Raw genomic sequence first — 14,281 nt, 5'->3', positions numbered from 1 at the left:
TAAAATAAAATTTTACATGATTTTTTAAGTAAGCTATTATTGTAAAATAGTTGATAGCAAACGTAATGTGAGCTGCGGAATTCACTAAAACAAATTCTTTTGCTCTACAACTTTTAATTCTTGAATTATAAGGCCCAGTTTCTAGAATACATATATAACGGAGAGATGAATTTAAACTTTAGTTAAAACATAGCAACGCCAATTACATAAGCACTACCCTAACAACTACTTGAGTGAAAAAAATTAACTAAAAAAACCGGATCTTAAATAACTTTTCAAATAAGTTCGTATTGTAAAAAAGTTGATATATTACGTGAAATGAGCCGCAAAATTCACTGGAAAAAATGGATTTGCTTTACGACTTTTATGTTATGGATTTTTCAAGTAAATAACCCGGCGCATCCACCATGTTCTAATTTAAGAATAATATTTTATGTTAGCTGGTATTGCAAAATAGTCGATAAAATACGTGCAATAAGCTGCAAATTTAACTGAAACAAATTAGTTTGTCTTACGAAGAATGAATTTTATAAGTAAATATTCCGGAGCTTTCAACATTTTTTAAGTTAAATAAGTTCTCAGATAAGCTAGTATTATAAAATAGTTAATATTAGAATTAAAATGTGCCGCAGAATTCTCTGAAACAAATGGTTTTGCTCTATAGCTTTTAGTTTGTGAGTTATGAATTTTTTAAGTAAATTAACTATACAAAAAAGTAGAACCTTCTTTTATTCTATCTTATGTAAAATGATCCAGAGAATCGACTGGCGTCAAGAGAATCGCCCGCCAAATTCCCAATAGTTTTTAGTTCAGTTTTTTTTTATTTTCACTTATTTATGCTTTTGGGAGCAATTTGCAAGAAAATTGTTATTCGGAAAACAATGATCTTTTTCTAAAATATTAGATAATTAAAAGAGCTTATCAAAGGTTATAAGTTTTATAGGATTATCTCTAATAGTTCCAGAGTTATTGCATGATAAATGTTCCGGAATCCGAAAATCGACAAAAAATTCTACGAAAAATGGAAAAAATACGGCGAAACTATAAGACTTACTGCAAAACGGTTTGTTTCATCGTAAAAAGCTGATGAAACTCTACAAAATGGAATGGCTGGTTTTAACAATTTTTTCTTCTTAAAATTTTGAATTTTCCGGAGTGTTAAAATTTTTCTTTATTTCTACAATTACGGCAAAACTTTTGATTTAATCTTATGTAAAATTATACTGAAATTAGATTGGCATTAAGAAGATCGCCAAATTTCCACTAGTTTTTTGAGTATAAACTAAAATGGGTTTTAGCATTTTTTTTCAAAATTTTAAATTTTGTAGAGAAAGTATTAACAAATTTTTAATTTTTAATATTTATCCAATTACGGTAAAACTGTCGAAAAAGTGGAACTATTTTGATTTTATCTTATGTAAAATGATCTTAAAATTCGATTGGCTGTAAGAAAATCGCCAATTCTTACCAGTTTTTTATTTACAATTTTTTTCATGACAAATATTCCGGGTAAAATCAACAAAAATTAAAAACTTAATTAAAAATCAAACATCAAAAAATGAAAGCAATTGACTTTTTACATTTTTAAGAACTCGCTGGGGTTCTAAGGGTATAGAAAATTGCGCAAAACTTTGTATCAGAGTGTCTAACTTAACAATGAATATTTGCTGAAATCTGGAAATACTTTGAGAAAATTCGTAATTTTCAGATGCGAGGCTATCTCAGCAAGTGATTACGTCGAGTTCTCCAACTTCATGACTCGTGATCGCAAATATTCTCGACACTGCGGCCAACTAAAAGAATTCAATATTGAATCCGATCGAAAATTCTTTCGAGTTACGTTTCGATCCAACGATCGTCTAGACGGCACTGGTTTTAATGCCACTTACCAGTTTCTGGACGAAGTAGAGACTTATACTGCCAAGACCGACAAAACCAACAGCAGCTGCGCTATTGGTAATTTAATTTTTCTACAGGCTGTTCCGTCTAAACCCCACATTAGTACTCAGCCATAATGCGTTAAGTTCTGCTCAATGAAAATATTTTTAAGATGACCGCATTTCCGATTATACCGGAAGTGGCTGTCCGCTTTTTTATTTTAAATGGAAAGCTGTTTTTCACTATGTTTTGGGATTAGTTGAGTTATTTTAAGGTCGTTTTTATCAACTTTCCCTATGATTGAGTTTAACCGTTTTCGAGATATTTAAGATTTTTTGAAAATTTTTGGATTTGCAAAAATCGGCAACTCTCTTAGTTTTAAAGGTTTTGCAATTATTTTTGAAGAATTAAAAGAGAAAGCCTATATCTGTTCTCCAGTGTGTTCAAAATTGGAAAAGAATTTAATAATCCCAAAAATTTTAAGGTTAAGTTTAAACAACTTCAAAAACAAATGGGATGTCTTAATTTTTATTTTACTAGATGGAGGAGATTTTTTTTCTGCAACTATCTGTATTAGCATTCCCAATACCTATCTATGAGAATTTTCAAGATATGTTGGTTTTTTGACATTGTAGAAAATTTCTTACTAACCACTGCTATTTTTGCATAGATTGCCATAAAAACATTTCTCATTAAACAAACGACAAACTTTGTTCAAAAATGTGTTGTCCGTCTTGTGAAAACAAAATGAATTCATAAAATGTTGGTTTAAAAAACTTTAATTTCTCACAGTTTTTTCTCTTGTTTTCATGGCAACCTAAGAGAAAAGGTTTTTGGCTAATAAATTTCTCAATCCCAACAAAAAGTTATTGTAACTTGAAAACTATTAAACATGAGTATAGGAAATACTAATACAGATCGATGCAGAATAAAATTCTTGAAAAAAAATAGTTATGGGTGCTCAAAGTTTTACAAACTTAACTTTAAAAATTTCGGGTTTGTTATCTTTCTTTAGAAATATAAAAGCACCAAAGGAAAGATCTAGGCTTCTTCTTTCAAACTGGCTAAAAAATATTTTCAATTTTGTAAAAGTGGCAGAGTTATCGATTTTTGAACTGGAAGATGCAAATCCAAAAAAAATTAAAAACCCTTATACTTTATAAAACGGCAAAATTTAGTTATATAGTAAGCTTATGAAAACTATCTTAAAATAACTCAAGTAATTCAAAAACGCATTAAAAACTATAGCTTCCTATTTAAAGTAAGGAAGTTAATAGGGACTTCCGGTATAACCGGATGTGTCGCCATAGTGAAAATATTTTTATTGAGCAGAATCTAAGAGATTATGGTTGCATAAACATTTTTAGATAGCTATCATTACTAGAACTCTCAGTACTTCTAATGTGAGGTTTAGACGTAACACCCTGTATATTCAATCCAATAACCCGGCGCATCCCCCAATAATCAAAATACTTTCTTTTCAGGTAAACCAGAGGAAGTGTTTATTATCATTTTTGTATCAGTGTTAATCAATATATCAACATAAGCAAAAATAAACAATAAACATTTCGAAAGCAATACGATTTTAGGACGAATTTACAAATGTGAAATACTCTTCTAAAACATTTGTACATTTAAGAAGGCTGTATTACCTGATATTTTAATTTTTTTAATTTATTACTACACTTCTTTCAACGTAAAAATTTAACTCATCGTCAGTTCAATGAAGCTGTTGATAATCGTTATAGTTTTACTCACATATCTGTAAAGCTCGTTTATTTATGAAATAAATGAGCTAATTGTTATGGTAGTAGTTCAATGTCTACTATCACTTGAGTCTTTTGATTTGTAAAATGTACAATACTTTGTGTTATTGGAAATAAACTGTCTCACCGATTCACTGTGCTAAGTTTACGAGAAAATGTTAAATTGTAGACTGTGAAGACAAGGACCCTTTGTATATAAAAATAGTGCACAATAAATATGATTTGTTATATATGCATATTTTTATTAAAAATTTAAAAAAGACAGTGACAAAATCTTGACTTGAAGTTGCAAAACTATTAATCCCTGATTGTTATAATCACTCTGTTCTCTGAACATGCGAAGGTGATAACATGTGGGCCGTTGAAGTGTTGAAAGCCCGGACACCCATCAAAGGGGAATTTCTGATGCATCCTGAATTTGTCCATAGTTCCATCACTAAAAATCAATGTCATTTCGAAAGGACAATGGGCGGCCGTTGTATTTAAGGTTGCGCTTCTTTCTTGTGAGGAATTAGAGGGAATGTATGGTCTGTCGAAAAGGGGGCCAGCCATAAACCAGTCAAACTTATCCATTGAAGACATGGTAGCGTCAATTATATCGCTGCGGGATCTGTTGACTAGTTGAAGAACTGTGGATTGTTGACATTCTGAACTAGCGGCTAGCCCCTGCCGGTCTACAAATGTTCGCTCAGTCGAAATGTTGCGAGCGAGGTCGGAACAGTACGAACGGAGACCATAACGGACTTCTCATTTCAGCTGGGCATATTGGAATAGTGGTTTTTATGGAAATATGTTGCGCGTGGCTGGGGCTTCGCCCCAGTTAACTAAAAGGAAACAAACCCCACGACCAATTAAACTCGAAAACGTGGAACTCGAAACGTGGAATAGTGTTTATGTTTATGAACTGTACGCCACCCTAGCTCCATAAAAAAACACTATTCCACGTTTCGAGTTCCACGTTTTCGAGTTTAATTGGTCGTGGGGTTTGTTTCCTTTTAGTTAACTGGGGCGAAGCCCCAGCCACGCGCAACATATTTCCATAAAAACCACTATTCCAATATGCCCAGCTGAAATGAGAAGTCAGTTATGGTCTCCGTTCGTACTGTTCCGACCTCGCTCGCAACATTTCGACTGAGCGAACATTTGTAGACCGGCAGGGGCTAGCCGCTAGTACATTCTGACGCCACTTTCTGTCCAACTTGAAAAATCGTACTAAACAAATCCATCGCCGTTAGCCAGTAGAGCAATCTACAAATTTATTGTAATAGAACAGTCTTCTAATAATGTTATTTTTTTCAAGAATAATATCGCACTCGAAATGGAATATGAATATTAATTAATGGTATAAAGCAATAACCTTGATTTGGCCTTTTTACACTCTAAAATTATGCAGGGTAGAGAGGGGCAGGTTCGGACATGGGGCATCTCCGGACATTTTGTATTTAACGCCTTCCGAATGTTTTAAAAATCGGGCGTCTCTTGATTTGCCATCAGTGGTAGGTAGTTAAAAATTTCTACAGAAAAATTTGCGCGCTTATTCAAGCCCACAAGTTTTTTTTTATTTTTAATAATAATAATAATAATAATCATAATAATAATTTATTTTATATCAGTGACGTATGTGCATTAATGTGTGATACAAGTCAAAGAGTATACAAATTTGAATTACAAAAATATATTGATACCAAAGTCCTTTAAGCAATATAGTTCCGCATTGACTAATTTTCGTTTAACTATTTTTTTGAAACAGTGCAAATTTGGTTGTTTAATATGACTGGGGATGCTATTATAAAATTTCAAACATTGGTAAGTACAGCTTCGCTCCAAAAACACAGTTTTGTGATAAGAATAATTAAAAACCTTATTTTGTCTAGTATCATATGGATGGTCTATTAAATGAGTATTAAAGTATAACTGGTATTTATGGATAAAACAAAGACATTCATATATATAAAGACTTGGTACAGTAAGAACACCCAGTTGTTTAAAAACATTTCGGCACGTTTCTCTTGATTTTTTACCTGTTTGCTTTTCCCCAATTTAGGTTTCTGTCAATTAATAATCCTAGGAAGGCGGTATCAGGTTTTAAGGCGACAGCTATATTTCGAATGAAATGGACTCAGGATAATTATTTTTATTGAGAGGATGTTGAAATAATATACAATTAGTTTTTTCCAAATTTAATTTTAGCGAGTTGTTTTGACTCCATGATTGAATGTCTGTAAAATTGCTCTCAGCTTCTGTAAGAATATCAGTAAGATTATTAGATTGATCTATCTAATATCAGTAAGATTATTGAGGTTGATATCTAGCAGCGTTAAAAGTAAGTATCCGATACATTATAGTCCTAGGATTATCCCTTATTTTGTGTCATATTTTTCTTTTTAACTAAGGTATGCCCAAGTACGGACATTTGTGCTTTACATAATCTGTATTTTAACTGACAGAAACATGTAAAAGTATGGGTTAAGCTGTTGAAAATTTGTTTAAGGCAAACGGGACAGATTTGGACCATTTGGAACTGCTTCAGGAACAATTCGGTAGCACACTGTTTAAACTCAACTTTTTCTTTTAATACATACAGGCATTTTGCATGTATTTTATTAATTGTCAAAAAAGATTAAATAAACCGTCACCTCTTCAGATTCAGACATCGATGTGGCATCAGATTGCGATGATCTCATCAAACTTTCAGGTGATCTTACAATTTTTTTTTATTGACCATGTTAGTATTTTTATTTTAGATAACGATAATAATAATAATAACAATAATAATAATGATAGGCCTTTATTAAGGCCTATCATTATTAAGGAAAATCAAAATATAAAATATAAATAAAAATCAAATATAAAAAATAAATAAATAAATATACAAACTCTGTAGGAGCGAAGTCTAGTCGAAGACTATTCAACTCAACCCCCAAAAAAGAAATATAAAAATATTAAATAAAAAGAAAGATAAAACAAATAATATAAATAACTTCAGAAAGGTACAAATAGAAAACTTAAAACTAAGGAAGAAGCAAAAGAGTAAATACGGAAATGGAAACATAGCATGCGATGATGAAAACGATAATTAATCATGTGAGAGCAAGAAATCTTTGTAGAAATTTATAGACAACGACCATATTTTTCCTGATGATTTACTAATAAGATTTCCGACAAAGAAATAAGTTATTTACTGTGTTGGGCAAGTGATAGATCTAACTGAAGATGGGGAATTTAAAAGTTAAATTTAATTTTTTATGGATTTAATTTTTTTTAACTATTTTTAATATATATTACTTATATATTAAATATATAATATTAAAAATTAAATTAAATAATTAATACAGGGTGCTCAAAAACTGGCGCACCAACTCGGTGGTACGTTATTGAGAAGCAAGTGCAGATTACGGGAAAAATGTTGAAGAAGTTCCTAAAGTCATATTTTAAAAAAACTGGAGCTACAAACTTATTGTGTTAACTTCTTTAGTTTTCATTATTTTTTTATGTTTTTATGTTTCAGACCAGGTAATCGTTCCGTAACAAAACGATGAATAATTATTTTTAAATTTACTATCAGATTTTAGCAGTTTTTTTAATTTAAAAAAATTAAAATTTATCAAAAAAATCACAATGTGTAGATGTGCCAACACTGGGAATTATTTCCTAGGAAACCGTTTCAAAAATAATTTATTTTTATTGTTGCTCAAATTCTATTGCGATCATGACTGTTAGACAACGTTGCCACATATCATTTATTTAAAATCCGTTATTTATCAATAACTTTAATACAAAGAATTTTTTTACTATTTTTACCTTTATATGTAACCAGTTCTCTACCACACACCATTGAGTTGGTGCGCCAGTTTTTGAGCACGCTGTATATATATATTTAATATATATTATTTTTAATATACATAACAATGACATTGACATTATTTTAGTTATTTAATTTTAACATCTGTATGTCTGAACCAACGGCAGACCAGTCCGTAACAACCCCATAGCGGGGTACATTCGAACAATTGGCAATTTTTTTTCAATATGTTTTAATTGTAGAGGATTATTATTTATTTATCAACTTAACTGACTAAAAAGTTTCACAAAATGTCAAAGTAAATGATGGAATCGTTAATATATGTATTAGCTGTCCCAAAACTATAAAAACGCCAACGTCACAATTTCTCTCAAAATTAGCTGTATTATTTTTCATGAATTTCAAAAACACAATAGCTAATGTAATTTATACTTCCATTGACAGATCTATTCATTCATAACTATTTTACAATTCTATCAATGTTATTTAAAAAATAATTTGGTAAAATGCGACGTTGACGTTTTTATAGTTTTGAGATAGCTAATATTTGTATTTTCCAAGTCTGGTTTAGATCTTCGCTTAACTAGAACTATCCCAACGTGCCCCCTCTACCCTATGTATTAATTTCATCATAATAATAAAAAAGTTTTACACCTGCAAACAAACAAAGATGCAATTTTCATATTTTTTTTTCTAATAAAGCTTACGAAAAAATTTATACCAATACGCAATTACATTTTGATTGATAAAAATGTAAAATAGTTATTTATGATAAGATCTCACATTAAGACTACAGCGTGCTCAAAAACTGGCGCACCAACTCAGTGGTGTATGGTAGAGAATTGGTTACATATAAAAGTAAAAATAGTAAAAAAATTCTTTGTATTAAAATTATTGATAAATAACGAATTTTAGATAAATGATATGTGGCAACGTTGTCTAACAGTCATGATCGCAATAGAATTTGAGCAACAATAGAAAGAAATTATTTTTGAAACGGTTTACTAGGAAATAATTCCCAGCGTTGGCACATCTACACATTGTGATTTTTTGGATGAATTTTAATATTTTTTAAATTAAAAAAACTGCTAAAATCTGATATCAAATTTCAAAATAATTATTCATCGTTTTGTTACGGAACGATTACCTGGTATGAAACATAAAAACATAAAAAAATAATGAAAACTAAAGAAGTTAACACAATAAGTTTGTAGCTCCAGATTTGTTAAAATATGACTTTAGGAATTTTTTCAACATTTACCACTGAGTTGGTGCGCCAGTTTTTTTTTTGGTGCATAATAGAGTATTATTATACGAATTTTATAAGACGTTCTATTAAGTCTTGTAAAACGAGTATTATATATTATTTTTTTATTTTCTGTTTTTGTTTGTTTTTGTTTCGTTTAACTTATCACAATCTTTTCAAACTATTTTAATTAATTAATTAATTAATTTTGTCAATTATTCTGGCTTTATCAATAAACGACTTGACGCTGTCGACAGATCACACAGTAAATTACAGTGATGACTGATAACACCCAGCCCAGCACTGCCAATACAACTCCTAAAAATTTACTAAAAGGGGTTGTACAAAAGTCATCTTTGTGAAACTATTAACTTTTAGATAAAATGCGACGTTGGCATTTACATAGTTTTGAAACAGCTAAAAGTAAAATAAAAAAAATAAAAAGTTTAACCCTGATGAAGGGTATTATTTTTAACTTACCAGTTAATTTTGTTAATTTTGATACAAAAACGCGACTTACACTTTTAATACCCAGATTCAGAATACTTATTTAACATCCTGGAAGAGAATTTTTATAGTGTCCAGACCAGTTCAAACTGCTTATCTATGTTTTGATAAAAAATGATTTTGTGGTGAGGACTGAGGAAAAACATACAAAATACGGAATGTTCACGGTCCCGATATAATTTGTTGTGTAATTGTTATTACATATTATACAGTGTGAAATAAATTAATGACGCATATCTTCGTAAGCTATTTAAGAAAATCCAAAAAAGAGATTTAAGTGCTCCATTTACATACAATTTTAACAAACACGACTTTATAAAATCTATCACTAAAAAAGTATAGAAAGTAAAGTAAAGAAACATACCGGTTTCCTGTCAAAGCCATTAGCGACGAAAAAGTAGCATTTTTTAGATTGATTTGTTAGAAAATGTTTTTAAAAATCTTTTAAAAAGTACATATATTTATTTATTTTATTCTATCGTAAAAGATAATATAACATTTTATCCACTGATTACTTCATGGTAAAACGAAATTTTATCGTCTAGAGAAATGTAAGGTATTTAATGATTCACAATAATTGTTGCTTTTCTGGTTTTGAACGTTTCTAATTATAACTCAGTAATTCAATTAAAATAATGGATGGAATAAAATTTGATATTGTACTGGACGGTAACAGTCGCCATTATTTTTTTCAAGCGTTTCGATGACAAAATCAAATTTTATCTTCTTATATAATAATTAATAAATAACTAACAACAAATACAAAAATACAAAAAAATACATTAAAAATAAAAATTATGATTGATAATAGTTGAAATTTGCACTCTCCTAAAGTGGGTAAAACACTGTATTTTTTTAAGTGAGTTTGTAACCATTTTTCCAGAAGCAAAACGGCTCTTTTATGACTAAGGGCTTATAAGCAAAAATTTTCAATCTCACTGACCACTATTCGGGAATAAAATTAACAGTAACAAAATTTTCGTAATTCTCATTATTTAGCAATAATATAGCAATTTTGCTTGTACTCTGTTGAGCTCTTACATTAGATACAGTCAGTTTAAAAAGATGTGGTGGTAAGTACTAGGTTTGCCTCCAGATATGGAGTTTTTCATGATTATAAAATGTTTTTTGTTGGAATTTTAATATGGATAAAAAGTGAAAAAGATTTAATTTTTGATTACAAAGTGTTATTAAAACAATTGCGTAATTAAAGACTATAAGAATTGCATCATAGCGAACACATGTTGGGCTTAAGAAAACTAATAAACTAGTGAAGTGTGTGAATTTTAGGTTAAAATTTTTCCACTGAAAAACCTACAAAACTGCAATCAAGATTAACAACTGTTGATACATTTAAGCATACCGTATACTTTTCAGTTGTTCTTTACTGCTTTATTGCTTTCCAATAATAATGTTTTTTAAAAATTTTACAATAAAGTAAGTGAACAAATAGTCATTCCTTAAAGGCAGTGCAATAATTGTAAAGCCTCGCAATTTGCAAAACGCTCTAAACACCTATCCGAATAAACATTTCCCGCTATTTGTGGTTACTGTTTTCAACCTAGCTCAGTGGCGCCCTCAACGGTAATTTTACTTTCGAATACCACTCCAACGTTTGTCATCGTTTTTTTGAACCACTCTGTATATTAAAATTAAATTAAGATAATTGCTTTATTTTTTTGATAAAAGATTACTAATTATATAGACTGGATGGCTCACTCTCTGAATAATCTATTATTAGTAAGGAAAATTAATAAAAAATTTAAACATCTTTATTTATAGCGAGCGTTATTGATATTATTATCAGTTTTTATATAAACAGGAAAATATATTTCACATAACATTACGAGGCCTGCGCTTAAAGTAGGCACCCAGACATACAAAAGTCTGAAATCACTACATACAAAAAAGACACATTTAATTATTTTTTGTTGGTAACATTTTTAGCCTTCTTTTTAATATCTGAGTTCTAGATAGATAGATAGTCTGATAACAACGTGTTTTCACTATTTCAAAATACGCTTTTCAGAGCAACGTGTATTAAGTTAATGTTTTCAATATTTTAAAACGCGCTTCCCATAGCAACGTGTTGTAAATTAAAATATTCCAACAAAAAAAATTTTGAATAACACTTATGCAAAAACGCTTAAAGTTCTTAGTTGCATACGCTTGTTGCATAACGAGTCCTTGAACTTTAAACTTTTGTTTTCGCACTCGTATTATTAATAACTATAATTTTTAGAAACCCATCACAGTAGTTGTCAAACTCATGACTGCTTCATTATTACTGTTTTTCATAAACAATTTTCGTGTTCTATCAAGAAATGACTTGAACATGATACAAATCTAGTTACTTAACTACTAATAAGTAAATATCCTGGCGCATCCACCATTTTTTAACTTAAAAAAAATTAAAATAAGTTAAAATTAAAATCAGTTAATTAATTAAAATAAGTCAGCTAATATTGTAAAATAATTGATATTATACGTAGTATGAGCCGCAGAATTCAATGAAATATTTTGTTTTGCTCTACGTGATTTAATTTTTGAGTTTTTAATTTTTTAGTGAAAAAAAACATTGCCTCTGTACCAAGAACTGTTACCCGAAGTAGGTCTGAGTTTTTACAAAACAACAGATAATTTTAAGCGTATATTGATGCTTTTTTTATTTTTGCTCCAACTTTAATAGTTTTACACGAAAAACGCTAGTACCTTGTTGAAATTGACCCTATTTTCACTTTTCAAGCGTCGATTGCGGCGAAACTATTGGAGTTAATAGTTATTTATTCGACGAGTTTGAGCGTAAATCGGACGTTTTATTTCACGAGTGGTTTTTTAAACCTCGAGTGATAACGAGAGGTTTACCATCCACGAGGTGAAATAAATGAACCGATTTAAACGAAAACAAGTTGAATACAACATTTTATTCTTCGAATTAGACTCAACAAGGCTTAAAATTGCTTAAAATCTGTTAAAAATAATCTGACGTTTCGTATTGAGAAATGCCAAACAGTTGTCAAAACTGTCTTACACAGGAGAAAAATCCGAAATTTTGACTGTGTCGAAGAATAAAGGTATTTTATACAAAACACCCACATGTCTTTTAATCCCACTCTGTGAGAATAGTTTTACTCTCGTATCTAACATAAAGCTTGTTTACTTATTATTGTTTATTTTATGGTAGTATGGTAGCGCTCAGCTCCGTTTGCGTGTGCGTCATCTGACATTTCTGTCACTACGTTTACATAGCAGGGGCATAGCGGTGACAAACTATCAAATATTTTTTGAGGTTACGAAGTGTTTAAATTATGAGTTGTTACAAAAAATACAGATTCACAAAACAAGAACTAATAAACGCAGAATCAAAAACCTAACGAAACGCAAATCACAAAACACAATAAACGAACAGAAAATACTTGCGATTAACACCGATAACACTTTCGACAACCATGCGATGACGTCTATAATTTACTGTCAATGTCAGTTTGACAAATTCGTGACACTTGATGGTGTTGTCGAAGTGCATATGTAAATTAATGTTCAAGGATACCACCCTTAGATACCCCTTAGTTGTTTAAATTTGCATTGTTTTTGATAATTTTTTTACAGCTTTGTGTTGGTAATGAAAAAATGAAATTGATGACGCACACGCAAACCGAGCTGACCGCCACTATAGTTCAATCACTTAAATCCTTTGATTTGTAAAATGAACAATACTTTGTGTTTTTGAAAATAAACTGTTTTACCAATTTACGTACATGTTACATGTACATTTACGAGAATATGTTAAATTCTAGACTGTGAAGACACTTTTTGTATATACAGGGTCTCCCAGAGGTGCGTGCATGCCCTATTGCTCCATAACTATTTCCTACGCAAACTATTAATATAATTTTTTTAAACGATAAAAATATTTTTATCTGTATACAAAGTGTATAAAAAAGGACTAAAAGACTGAACAACAACTAAAAAATTCTAGACACTTGAACATTCAGGTCTTTGAAAATTTTTCGTACACTGGTGATTGGATTCTCTTCAAAAGCTTGAATTACAGCCCCAACTATTGCTTCGTTTCCAGTGACGTGTTTTGTCTTCACTCGATTTAATTCAGGTACGCTTCCTGTGTCTTCAAATTACTGACGATTCTTTGAACTTTAAATTTCATAAATTACATCACAAAAAGTCCAACGACACTTTCCATAGGCGAATATTAATTCCTTTTTCAACGACACAGAAATTTCAGCCACTGTTGTTGGTTTTTAAAGTAAATTCACCAATTTAAAACAATTTTACTTTTCTGACAGCGCGCACACTTTTGACAGTTTTCTTCAAAATGCCGCATAGAAATGCTTCATCAATTGTTTCCAAAGGTGACTGTCCAAATTACTATCAAAATTTGGATTAAGTTTTTAACAACAAAATTGAATTTTTTTCTTGGATTAGCCGAGCGATTTGGTTAATTTTTTGTGTGGGCATTTATTTTTCGGGGTTTAATGATCCAGCTGTAATTTGGCTTTATTTTAAATAAAAAAAATGTGTTTTAAAAATTCATTTTTTAACTTGGGGTCATTTTTTGCTCTAATTGAAAGACCACCTCCTAAAATATGTGCATTCTAAATGTCATAACAATCCGTTGACAAATAACGGAGATATTAAGCTCGAAAGACTTAGCTGAGACACCCTATATATTTTGTTGCATCATTGAATAAAACTTTGTGGGCTTGTTGTCGATATAGAGTTTTTGGGGTCTAATTTGTAAAATTTGCAAGATTTCTGCAAAATAAGAAATATTGATGGTGTTTTCGGAAAAAAATCAAGTAGGCCGTTGTCGTAAAATAAAACATTCTCATATCATTACGAAACGAATATCTTTTAAGCAATTGTAAATTGTAATAGCATAGAGTTGTAGCCATTTGTAATTTGACATTTTAAGAAAATCGTAGTAGGCGATGGAATATCGATTCCGAGTTCAAATTGAAAAAAGTTGGTTAAGTTATCTTGAATTATTCTGAATTTTTTGTAGGTCTATGACTATGACACAAAAGTTTTAAAAGTATAACAAAACATTGAAGTTTTTATTTA

The 14,281-nt window shown here is 30.2% G+C and overlaps 1 protein-coding gene and 1 non-coding gene across 7 annotated transcripts in view; one reads left to right on the top strand and one right to left on the bottom strand.

The window, feature by feature from the left end:
• Window positions 1–3,874, top strand: part of Sol1 — a 282,525-nt gene extending 278,651 nt beyond the window's left edge. For all 6 annotated transcript variants that reach the window (XM_008200336.3, XM_064357806.1, XM_064357804.1 and 3 more), the window contains 2 exons: window positions 1,709–1,956; window positions 3,363–3,874. In XM_008200336.3, the coding sequence (XP_008198558.1) occupies window positions 1,709–1,956; window positions 3,363–3,424 (310 nt within the window). In that variant the 3' untranslated portion in view covers window positions 3,425–3,874. The remainder of the gene's footprint in view (window positions 1–1,708; window positions 1,957–3,362) is intronic.
• LOC107398726 (uncharacterized) lies at window positions 3,861–9,277 on the bottom strand. Its single transcript, XR_010334795.1, has 3 exons — window positions 9,173–9,277; window positions 4,827–4,892; window positions 3,861–4,296 (listed from the first exon to the last, which is right to left on the bottom strand). It is a non-coding gene; the product is annotated as an uncharacterized LOC107398726 (transcript).
• Window positions 9,278–14,281: the final 5,004 nt, after the last annotated feature.

The sequence above is a fragment of the Tribolium castaneum genome, chromosome 7 (genome assembly GCF_031307605.1).
Source record: "Tribolium castaneum strain GA2 chromosome 7, icTriCast1.1, whole genome shotgun sequence".
Taxonomy (NCBI): domain Eukaryota; kingdom Metazoa; phylum Arthropoda; class Insecta; order Coleoptera; family Tenebrionidae; genus Tribolium; species Tribolium castaneum.
Note: the sequence above shows the minus strand (reverse complement) of the source record. Positions and strands in the feature narration are given on the sequence as shown.